The sequence below is a fragment of the Necator americanus genome, chromosome I (genome assembly GCF_031761385.1).
Source record: "Necator americanus strain Aroian chromosome I, whole genome shotgun sequence".
In the NCBI taxonomy this organism is placed as follows: Eukaryota; Metazoa; Nematoda; class Chromadorea; order Rhabditida; family Ancylostomatidae; genus Necator; species Necator americanus.
Genome location: NC_087371.1, coordinates 6,956,319 through 6,967,770, shown reverse-complemented (window position 1 = coordinate 6,967,770; position 11,452 = coordinate 6,956,319). Strand labels below are relative to the sequence as shown.

Here is an 11,452-nt window from a genome sequence, read left to right as displayed (position 1 = left end):
GCGCGACTGCCCACGCAGTTGCACAACAAATCAGGCTGTTTTAACGTGACTGTAGAAAAGCCCATAAGTATAGGTAAAATATAGGTAAATTTTCTATTCAATTTCAACTTTCAATTTTCAAGTATTTTCAAAACTCATGGGAAGGAAAAATGTGAAATGTGGAGAATTATATGTGAGGAGTCATCCATGATCTCAACCGCTTCTCGTTACATTTCTTTCATGTTAGTATTTAAATCGTGTGTTAACAAGAGAGGATAAATCTTTTTTTTTTGGGGAAATATTAAATGTGCTTTCTGTAACCAGGGTTGGTTCAAAAGGACCTGACCTGTGGTGTAGTTGCGTACCCTCGTTCAGCTCCGCTGCGCTATTGAAACTACTGAGGGTCCCATCGCAGTTGCAAGCACGTACGCAACTGCACCATAACACAGATCGTTCTGAGCAGATTGTACAGTCCAGAACCCTGAGTACACGATGTGTCTTTGCAGAGGAAACAGGGAGTTTGTCAAGGAGAAGTATAGTCTGGTCAAAAAGACATGAAGCTCGGTGCAGCTACGTTAGCGGCGGGGCTCAAAGCGACGCGGTGAACGCTGGCGGCTAGGTTCCGCGTAGGACCATCGCGAACTCCAGCGATGAGTGGTGCTAGAAAGGGTCCCACGTTGATCCTAACTGCTACGCTGCATCGCACCATTTTAACCGTGGCTGAGCCGCCTGCACAGAGTTTCATATCGTTTTGACCCTATCATTTGTACAGTATACGTTATCAATCATATCAATATCAAGCGGACCCGAGATATTTCCGCCTACATACACACTGTATGAAGCATTTCATCCTAAAAAGAGGTCCCGTTATGTTAAATCGAATTCGACGAAGAAGAAGCATAACGTATCGGCGTGATTGCAACCATAGTTACGAGGAAAACATCGTACTTTGAACAGAATCGAATACTCTGGTTTATTTCGCGTGGGGTTTTCGTTCCTCTCTGCTCACTAACCTCACCACCTCAATCGAATCCCGGCTCAAACTGGTTTCATACGTTCAGCGCTCTATGATTTGTCTCGTATCACTAAACTCTATAAATCCACGAATGAAGTAATCGAAAATCTTTACAGCTTAATTTCTAGACAAAGCTGACAAGCTTTGGGTAAAATGATATTTTTTTTTTTTGTTTCGCAGTATCTCACACTATTCTATGCAATTCTGAGGAACTCTCACACTATTCGTGACATTTTTCATCCATCTCTGTTTTTTTCCCCTTGAAACGTTCTCATTTTGGTTTTCTTATCACCTTCTTTGCGTTCTTTGCTCAAATAAGCATTTTCTTTCAGTACAATACAGCTGTCTCAATGTTAAATGGGATTGTGCTGTTGCACACCAAAACTGCCGAAACAGAAACGGTGAGCACACTTTCTTCTCTTAGATTTTATTTTTATCGTTCGCTTGTCTCGATTCAATACTTTCATATTATTAGGTTTTTTCTTGGGTACCAATTATTATGTGATGGTTCTTTTCGTCTTAATACCGCCTACATAAGTAAGTCAAATGAAACACGAAGTAGGCAAAATATATGGTTGTTTGGTGTCTTTTTTTTTTTGAAAAAGTCTGATTCATAGTCAGAATTATGACTAAGAATCAATCGATGACTAGCAAACACAGTTGCTCAGACGCACTAATCAGCGCAATACCAAGTGATTTTTTTTTGCTTTGTTCCTTTTTTCTTTTATAATTCAAATGTTTGAAGGAGGCGAATATCTTGGGGAAGATAATTAAAATAATGATGATGGAAACAGGTGCTTACCTTAAAAGATAAAAAGTCGCTAATTGTGATTCCACAAATTACTCAGAACATCTTATATGTGTTCACCGTTCTTACAATTCATATGGCTTTTTCTATTTTGTTGCTGTTCCCTTAATTTTTATATGTTGTGCATTCCGGCTATATGTTTATGTAATGCCACCCATTTGGCATCCTAAAAATCTCGTCTCCTTTATAGCGTTTCGTTGGGGTTTTGACTAAAACACTTTTCACCTTCTGCATTTTTTTTTGCAAAGAATATATTTTCTGCGTATTTATTAACTCATAGGTATGGGTATGGGAAAGCCCCGGGTGGACATTGCTTTCCAGCTACAGTTTGGTCAAAACGACTTGAACTGTGGGGCAATTGGATGGGGGATTGCGGTATCCGCAGGATGTAAAGTACGGTCAGAACGAAATGAAGCACGGAACAGTTGTGTAAGCTCGAACCGATGGAGTGTAGTGGTTAGGATCGAGGGAGGATCCTTTCTAGCACTATTTTTAGCTGCAGTTCGCGATGGTCCCACCTCGATCCTAACCCCTACGCTCCACAGCACCGTTTCAAGCGCAGCCGTTTACGCAACTGCACCGTACTTCATGTCGTTTTAACCCTACTACATATTGGGCCCAACCGAACTGAAGAGCTAATTGCCTTGAGGTCTCATCGTGACACTTTGAACGCTGCCGTTTGCTAATTCAACCGCACGGTTCAGGTCCAAATATAAACGTCGCGTGCATATTGACACAACAAGCAAAAGATCAGTTTTCCCTTTGCATGGCGAATGGCTTTGTAAACTTCGTTATTTTGTGGTGAAGTGACATACTCCAAAGAGCTGAAAGACGATCCTAGTGCTTCTGTTAATTTCGGTTTAACAATTGTTGAATATCCGTCAAAGAGAGAGCACGTCACTAAGCAATTTGATGTCATAACTGCTGTAGACAAGACAACATGCAAGTATTTGAAAGTAAGTTGTCTTCCAAAATGACCATTAATCTGCCTAAACCTAGCTAAACGTAAAGGATAAAATGATAAAGTTCCGCTGCCTGCACGATCGATCAGAGGTTCGAATCCGCCCTAGTGCTCACCAAGCCTTTCATCCCTCCGGGGTCGATAAATTGGTACCAGACTTGTCGGGGAGGATAAAAGCACTGACTTGACACATTGGCTAGCCACCGCAAGTCACTTTCACAGGCCAGTCACACGTTCGTAAACCTCAAACGATTCTGAATTGAAGTGAACGTGGTGGTGTATCCCAAACGGATTGATTAATGCCAAACACTCTATCCTTAATCCTTTAAGGAGGGATGCGGAAAAATTTTCGATGTTTATGTCTTCGAATATTAGACTTAGACTGAGTTCGTGGAAGTGCATTGGAATAAGCACAGTGAAAACGAAGAATAACTCAATTGCGGGAAGCAGAGGGAAGAGGGACTTAGGGACGAGCATCAATTTGCCCGACAATGCAATTTTTTACGCCAGTGAAGTGTTCAGGGGGTTTGAATCACTGAAAAGAACTCAACAGTGAAAATTTCCTCGAACGCCGTCCCATCAAATAATTTTCCATTCCAATTCTAATTAATTCCACGAATTCTCGTAACTCATATTTATCAGAGCGGATATTCTCTATTACTGTATACATCCTAAGAACTTCATGTACTTCTTTTGACAACCACAACCACAAGCCACCCTGTTCTTCGTCAGCAATTCTTCTTTTTTCAGGGAGATCAAAATCGGTTGTTTTGGTGTCGATGGTTCCGGCAAAACCACTATTCTCAAAATGATAAAAGGAGGTATGATTTTACTGCTGCAATTTTTGTAGTGCATGCTGTAATGATTACATCGTGACGTTGGAATTAACGGAAGTTTGATTCCAGAAGATCCACGCGGTGTACTGTCAACGAATGGTTTCTCTATGATCGATATGGAGTACGACGACGATTTCACCATCAAAGTGTACGACCTCGGCGGTCACGAAAGGATTCGAGACATTTGGACGAATTACTATGCCGAGGTATTCAGTATTTTTTATTTTATATATTATTTTATATTTCAAGTAAGTAGTAGTGTATGTCGTGAGTATTAAGAATCCAACCAATTATGAATGATGTTTAAACCATATGTAAGACGTATTCTTTGATTTAATTATTGGATCTGATTCTTCTGAAGGACTGATTTTAAGGTTTTTCATCGAGAGTTACCGTACTTCATGGATAAAAACTCGCAATCTACATTTTTTCTCTTCTTCTCGTTCTGAAAAATGTTTTCACTCCTCTCCATACACAATTATACCATCCATATGATTTCTGCAATTTACTCAGGTTCATGGAATCATGTACGTTGTCGACATTTCCGATGAAAGTCGTCTCGACGAAAACTATGAAACAATACGCAAAGTAGGAGCATTGACAAGATTTTTTTCTATTGACACGTTTTTTTTTTGTTTTCATTCTTCGTTCAGGGTCTAGGAGAAAAGTGGAAAAATGGATTCCTTACACTGAATTTAGGTTCAACTTCACAAAGACACAGCGAAGAAACCGTTTCTAGTGGTGTTGAACAAGAAAAAACCTACTGAACTCGATGATTTCGATTTCTCAATGAATGTGAGCTTTTTTCACAGAATTTTCTCAATTTTCGTCCTCTCTTTCTTCACCATTCTATCCAGAGCTCTGCTCAAGAATTCTGCATAGGTTTTTATACGTGGTGGTGCGGTTAATTAGCGTGTTTCGTTATTCTAGGCTGACCTTAACGCTGTCGGCTCACAGCAGAATCAAATGATATTCGTCACACACGTCAATGTCTATAAAGGAGAAGTAAGAGTGTTATTCCATTTCATGTATTAAATTCCAAGAGAAAAGACCGAAGATGGTTGAAGAAGATCGTTTTTTAGGAGATTTTCTTCTGCTCAAAATCAAAGCACAAAATTTATGCACCTGACATAATTTTCTTCGTAATTGACCGAAACGAACAACTGGAAAAAAAATCATGTAACTATTGTGATTGCGTTAAAGGGAGCGTATCACGGCATTGACGACGCTGGGATCTTTCATGAACAGTCTGAGTTTGGGTTGTAGACGAGTATTGAGTATTACGACTAAATTCCTCCTAATCGTCCTGAAAAACGGGGTAGGAAATGGTTTTAGCTCCTACGAGGTACGTTGAAACACGACGTTCACGAAAACGCGCAGCGTCCACAAGGTCAAGAATCGCTGGGGTCTCCTCGGCAGTCTATCCTCTAGTCTACTCAATAGGCAGCCGAGGAAACCTGAGTGTGTACGAAATTGGAGCGTTCTAACTTACCCAAAAGGAACTAAAGCATTTCCGACGATGTTTTTCACGACGATTAGAGGGAAGTGAACGTGGTCACGCTCGTACTTTGTATTTGTACTCGTCAGCCCGAACCCTATACTGTCCCGCAGAGACCTCCATCTTCAATTTCATGAAATTTCGCGCTGAAGGCAGCATACTATGTGACGTGGTATGGATTTCTCATGGAAAGCTTCTGAACGGGGTCACAGACTGCGGAAAACTACGTGGTTCACCTGTCTGTGATCGCCATAAGAAACGGCATGGCTTCAGGGCCGTTTTTTATAGTGACTACGGAAAGATGAGCGGAACCACCTGGTTTTCCACAATCTACGACTATGTACAGAAGCTTTCCATGGGAAAACCGTACCGCGTCAAATCCGTGATATGCTCTTTCTAAGTCGTATAGTCGCGTAGAGATTCACACATCAAAACAATCAGATATGATTTTCATATTCCGAAAATTCAGCTCAACAATGCCAAACATCCACCACCCTTGGTTTCGAGACGTCCGAAACGTTCTGCCAGTCCTCTTCTAACGCAGTTTTGTGTATTTGTAGATAAGGTGCGTTCAGTTTGACTAGTCGATCGATTCGACTAACTTATAAAGATTTGATAAACAGGGATCTAAATGCAGTGGAAGCTTCAGTACTCACTCATTAGTGTTTTTCTTTCTATTTTCATAATCTAGTACTAGTATTAACACTACTTTTCCAGTTCCGTGCAGCCAGTTATATCCTATTTGTTCAAACCAATATTTTAGATAATTGAACACTATGTTTTTCTGTCGGAAGGAGTCCAAGCAGCTGAAATGGCTCTAAAAATGCGTCAGCAAGCGGAACGTGATGAGCGACGTTTGCGGCTAATGCAGCAAGAACAAGACAAAATAAACAGCGAAATAGCAGCACTGGAGGGGTGAGTATAAAGACGTAATGTCGACATGAATCATAAAGTTAATATCTTACAGTCGGGCAGCAACTGGAAACGGAGATATCCGATGTGAAGCGCCGATTCCGGAAGAGCCGATTTATTCGGAGGTTCAACAGAAAGTCGCGGCAACAGCAGCCGCTACTACTGACCCTGATTCTATACCAATAACTTCGCGTTCACCCCAACCATCTGTCTCGGATACACAATCACCGGTAGGCCGCCCTATTTCTTTAGAATAGCTTGATGGAGCCGATAGGTTATTCTCATTAACAGACGGAAGTCTCACCACGTCCTACAGTATCCCAAGTGTCAAATGAAGTAACTGATGCTGCACTTACAAAGCCGATTCCTTTGCCGCCACCAAAGCCGGCTCGAAACCGAGTGGTACCAGTTGACGGTAAAGTTTTATTCTTTTTTAAATTCAACTTTAACTGTGACAATTAACACTATGACTCCAAATTCGACTCTTTCGACGTTAGATAATGAAATTCCGTAATTTGATGTAGCACATAGCAGGAGAGCTGCAAGGTTCTCGTAGTTATGTTTCTGTATTCGGCCAACATTCCCCTCCAAGATCACTTATTATAACTTCATAAGCGAATATAATTCCCACTATGAACGACTTTTTCTCAGAGAACACTTTGAAATCAGTCTTCCATTGGAAAAGGTCATTTTAGAATTTTGCTTAATCAGTATCAATATTGATCGGAACTACTGACACACAGCAGCTTCGACATTGTACCAGTAGATGCAGTAAAACTCGAAACTAGCTCAGAAAAAAATTTTTTAGATGGCAGTCGACCGCAGTCCGCTCCGAGAAATCAAAATATATTTACTGTTGAACGACCAAACCATGTGGACGCTACTACCAAAAACTCTATAGGTATGAATTCTACTCCACGAGAAATTTGTGTAAAAAGATTGAAATTTCGCAGCACGAGAAAAACATCTCAATCGAATGCGTCGAATACAAGAAGGATTACGAAGGAAAATCGAAGTTATCCAATTACAGCCATTAGACTTGTGATCACTGATTCAGACAAATTAATGCGGGTTTTATGTATTTGCCAATAAACGTTCATTGATAACGAATTTATCAACAACAAACAACAAACGAATTTGCTCAGTCGAAGAGACCGAATCCCATATCATCGTCGGACTCCTCCTTTGGCTCTTCCTTCTTCTTGCTCTCGGCAGCTGGTGCCTCAGCGGCTGCAGGAGCTGCGGCGCCACCAGCAGCGGCTGGTGCAGGCCCAGCAGAGCCAGCGCCAGATGAAACGGAGGTAATCAAGTTCTAAAATACAGAGATCCATTAATGACTCAACCAACAAATTCTTCAAACGTAGAATGTTCGTTTATTTTATGATGAAGTCCACTAAGCAAATATTGGATAATTGGCTCTACAGATGTAGCAAAATCAGCATCTTGTTACACTTTTCTAGCGTTCTCCAATGGTGATAACTGTTCAGTTGTTAGCGCTGCGGCTCATTATTTCAAAATTAATCTGACTGGCTCAAAGAATTGCACAAAACAGAACCTTTAGAGCTTCAAAACACATTAAAAGTAGAACCACGAACATTAAGCGAAAATTGGGAGAAATTCCTTATTAGAAACATTTGTAGTTGCTTGTCATTTCTCTACGCAACTTTAAGCGTCCCAATATCATCTGACTTGACTTTCGTTACAATCCACGAGTTATTCTGATAGATGCTGTCGAAAAGCGGCCTCGGTGGAAGGCGCTCCCGTTAATTCAATTGTCTCGAGCCCAGAGGATGACACCGTTCGACATTTCAAGCGAGAACGGCACCGAAGGAGACCCGAACACCCAGAATAGGGCATGATTTACCTTCTATTACATACACTTCTACCTTAGATTCGGTAGGAGCGCCAAGAAAGAAGGTCATACAGTGATCTCGAGAATGAAGCTTGAACAAACCTTGACATCAATTCCTTCGACTGCCTTAGCAAAGAGTCCTGGCCAGAATGGTTCGAACTCAACGTTGGCGGCCTTAAGGAGGGTAGCGATCTTGTCACCAGTGATTGCGACTTCATCATCCTGGAGGATGAGAGCGGCGTAAACGCAAGCCATTTCCTGGGTCAAAGCCATCTCGAGTGCAAGTTGCAAATTGCCTTAGCTCCACAGAGGACAAGCGCTCAGAAGGCTGAAACAACACATCCACCTTCACAGATTAAATAAAACTCCATGGGATTATAGGATTTTAAATTGGAAAATGAAAGATATAGCAAGGCGAATAACCGTGCGAATTCAGAGCCAGAGGCAAACAACACATTTCAATACGACTTTGTTCAAAAAAGTACAAAATCAACAACGGCAGCTTATGCCACCAGAATGCAAGCTCCTCCCGCTTCTTTGATCTTGTTTTCGGCTTCGTGGGAGAAATATTTGGCCTTGACAATGAGAGGTTGCTTCGGGAGCAGTCCTTTTCCAAGAACCTAAACAATACACAATGTAGCCAACAAATGCTTAAAACATAGATCTATTTTCTTAGATGAGATCTAAACGATACCTCATATTATCCTGCTATATTTTGGTTCACTTGACACAAAAAAAATACGAAAGTAGCTGGATGGAAGTTCTGCCTCTTATGATGTTATGGATAAGAAATAATATCGTGGAGCAAAATTGCTCTAACAAAACCAAACTAAAAAAAATGAAACCGAACGAAAAAATCCGTCAGATAATTTAAGTGTTCGATGTAAAGTATGTGGGTTAAATATTGGTGATGAAGTTATGTTGCTTGCAAATCCACTTTACTTCCATAAAAACTCAGTCGGCCTCATCAAATAAACTAGCGAAAGACCGAATTACAGCTAACTACTGTGGCAGGGAAGAAAAACTTCACTAATAGAGACGATTAACCATAACTTCTGTTCTACCAAAAAAATTCACTGGAAATGGTTGAGCAGGCTTAGTTCGTAAAAAAAATAACGGTTGACTCAACCATTCGCATATTTCTCTCATATAGCAACCAGTATTTCGAAGGTGAAAGCGAATTAATCTTAATGTCATCGTATCCACGCAAACATAAAAAGCTTTCCTACTTGGCCTTTCTCAATTGCACAATGACCAACATACGGAAGTAACACTGAAAGGAACCGCAATATAATATACAAACCTAGAGAAAATGACCAGAGTTAAAAGTTGAAAAAGCAGGGTTTTGCAGTATACGAACTTTCTATATACGACATTTTTTACGAAAGGCTGCAAACGAATTTTCGGTGTGAGCGTATAACATGACTACATTTGGATTTGCTGACAGACGGTGCCCGCCTACTATGTTGTAGGTCTGTGTATTGATGGTATCTGCTCATCCCGTAGAAGCTTGCAAAAAAATTAGACCATACTTTAAAAAAGACTCTCGTAACCTTAGTCTCGATTCTCTTTCAGAAAAATTAGTCACATAAGTTTAAACTAGTCGGTCAATCCACGACGGATTTCCAAGCAAACATTTGTTACCGTTAGTTCTGTGAATCATGCGTTCAAGAAAGTATGAGTATAAAGTATGAAATAACAAAGCGTGAAATGACAATTGTCTCGAGCCCAGAGGATGACACTACTTCGAAAAATCACCAGAATAGCACCGAAGGAGACCCGAATATCCAAAAAGGACATAATATACCTTCCATTACATACACTGCTATCTTGTAAGAGATAGAAGCGCCAAGAAGGAAGGAAAAGAAGAAAAAGAGAAGAGAAAGAAATCGGGAATCCCAAATGCTTAACAATCGCTTTACCTTGAAATATCCAGCCTTCACGCAGTCGATGACCGGAGCCTTGCTGGGATTGGATTGCTCTTTGATGTGCTCCGGAACAAGAGACCAGAGTCGGTCAACATTCACAGTCGGACAATAATAATGATTCTTGTTCAAATGGAATACTCGCATACCGACCTAGAAAAAAAAGGATTTTCTAATAAAACCAAGTCGTGCTAAAAAAAAAAAACGCAAACGGTCAAACATATTACCAATTAACTAACCTTTCCGAAGAGACCAGGATGAAATTTGTCACGGTTGATCCTATGATGATGTTGACCACCAGCCTTTCCTCTACCTCCGGGATGCTTTCTGTGCTTACCAATACGACCGTGTCCATGCGACACGTGACCCCTCAGCTTTCGAGTCTTTCTCTTGGCGTGGGCCATACCCTGCAATAAAGTACTGCATAGGTCCCATTACAAAAAAAAATCAACGGATCGATAAGACCAGAAAGATACTACACTAAAGATGATTAACTTAGAAAAGAGAAAATATATTCCAGAAGACGAAAGATGTGAATTTCAAAAAGAGTTCAAAATTGAGAGAAAAATCAGGAATCATCCAAACGAAAAAAAGTCGCAGAGTTCCCCAGTGGGGGAGCCTGTCTCAAGACACCTCGAGAGATGCAAAATAAATGATATTTGGATGAACCTCCCCATGATATTTATACGGTGTCACCATGAACATGAACTAACGAACAGAATAGTTCAGGGGAGCTAAGATCATATCCAATAACAACGAAACACTCCTTGTCATATTCCAAAACCCCAAATGTACAATATTACACCACTGTTTACTAAAATGAACCTAATTCTAACTAAGAAAAATGAAACCGAACGAAAAAATCCGTCAGATAATTTAGGCTGTCGAAGGGAATTTCATATTCCAATTAAGAGACGCAGAGAAAAATATCCTCCGTGACAGCCCCCACAACATGCTTCTCCGTGTTCGACATGCATTAGGGAGCTGCGTAGCAACCCATTACAAACTGGACGTCCTTTAAATCGGCTCTCGTTTCAGGACCATTTTCAATATCGAAGACAATTTCCATGATGAAATTGTGGATGATGTTTTTACGCTTTATTCGTTGTGTTTTTCTTTGTCTTCTGGATTTATCCATTTAAATCGACTGGTTTTACGTGTGAGTCGAGGATAACATAGTTACGTTAGCAATTCTCCCCCCTCCCTTTCCAGTTGCACGCGTGGGTGTTTTTGTTCAGTTTTACGTGAATTTCTGAGAAATGTCCATTTTCTTTGCTTTCGTCCACTTGGTGTCATAAGCTTAGCTTTACTTCACAATAACTGAACTGACACTTAAAAAAGACGATGAGGGATTTTCGTGTTACTTTCTCTTCATTTCAAAAATCTAGAGGCATTCTATTACAAAAGCAATGGTTATGGTAGTTGTGTTTATTCTGGTGTTGTTAACTTTTGAACACTCCTACGTTTCATCTTCAGTTTCATCTTCGTTTTCATCTCCAGTCTGCTATTTTTTCCTAAACCCGATGAATAATAGAGACGTAATTTTTGAAGAGACATAATTCCCTCTTTTGCAAAAATTTTCGTATCCCTTCATAGTATCATAAATTAAAAAACTTACGGGGAAGCTGGGACGTCGGCGTTATCCATGTTTTTAATTACCTTCACC

General features: G+C 40.4%; 2 protein-coding genes across 5 annotated transcripts; one reads left to right on the top strand and one right to left on the bottom strand.

The window, feature by feature from the left end:
* Positions 1 to 1,351: 1,351 nt before the first annotated feature.
* RB195_004750 (uncharacterized protein) lies at positions 1,352 to 7,054 on the top strand (the record flags this gene model as incomplete). Of its 2 annotated transcripts, none has more annotated exons than XM_013448792.2 (12): positions 1,352 to 1,395; positions 3,514 to 3,584; positions 3,669 to 3,805; positions 4,113 to 4,187; positions 4,299 to 4,394; positions 4,530 to 4,604; positions 5,567 to 5,662; positions 5,861 to 6,012; positions 6,065 to 6,239; positions 6,301 to 6,424; positions 6,818 to 6,910; positions 6,963 to 7,054. In XM_013448792.2, the coding sequence occupies 12 exons, from the start codon at positions 1,352 to 1,354 to the stop codon at positions 7,052 to 7,054; spliced, it is 1,230 nt and encodes a 409-aa protein (XP_013304246.2). The 2 variants fall into 2 exon arrangements, with proteins under 2 accessions (XP_013304246.2, XP_064034003.1); XM_064182736.1 differs by lacking the exon at positions 1,352 to 1,395 and adding an exon at positions 2,085 to 2,200.
* A 96-nt stretch (positions 7,055 to 7,150) lies between these two features.
* Positions 7,151 to 10,190, bottom strand: RB195_004749 (uncharacterized protein; the record flags this gene model as incomplete). Of its 3 annotated transcripts, XM_064182735.1 has the most annotated exons (5): positions 7,151 to 7,321; positions 7,964 to 8,119; positions 8,374 to 8,481; positions 9,784 to 9,939; positions 10,026 to 10,190. In XM_064182735.1, the coding sequence occupies 5 exons, from the start codon at positions 10,188 to 10,190 to the stop codon at positions 7,151 to 7,153; spliced, it is 756 nt and encodes a 251-aa protein (XP_064034000.1). The 3 variants fall into 3 exon arrangements, with proteins under 3 accessions (XP_064034000.1, XP_064034002.1, XP_064034001.1); XM_064182733.1 differs by lacking the exons at positions 7,151 to 7,321; positions 7,964 to 8,119 and having other exon boundaries at positions 8,365 to 8,481; XM_064182734.1 differs by lacking the exons at positions 8,374 to 8,481; positions 9,784 to 9,939; positions 10,026 to 10,190 and having other exon boundaries at positions 7,964 to 8,134.
* Positions 10,191 to 11,452: the final 1,262 nt, after the last annotated feature.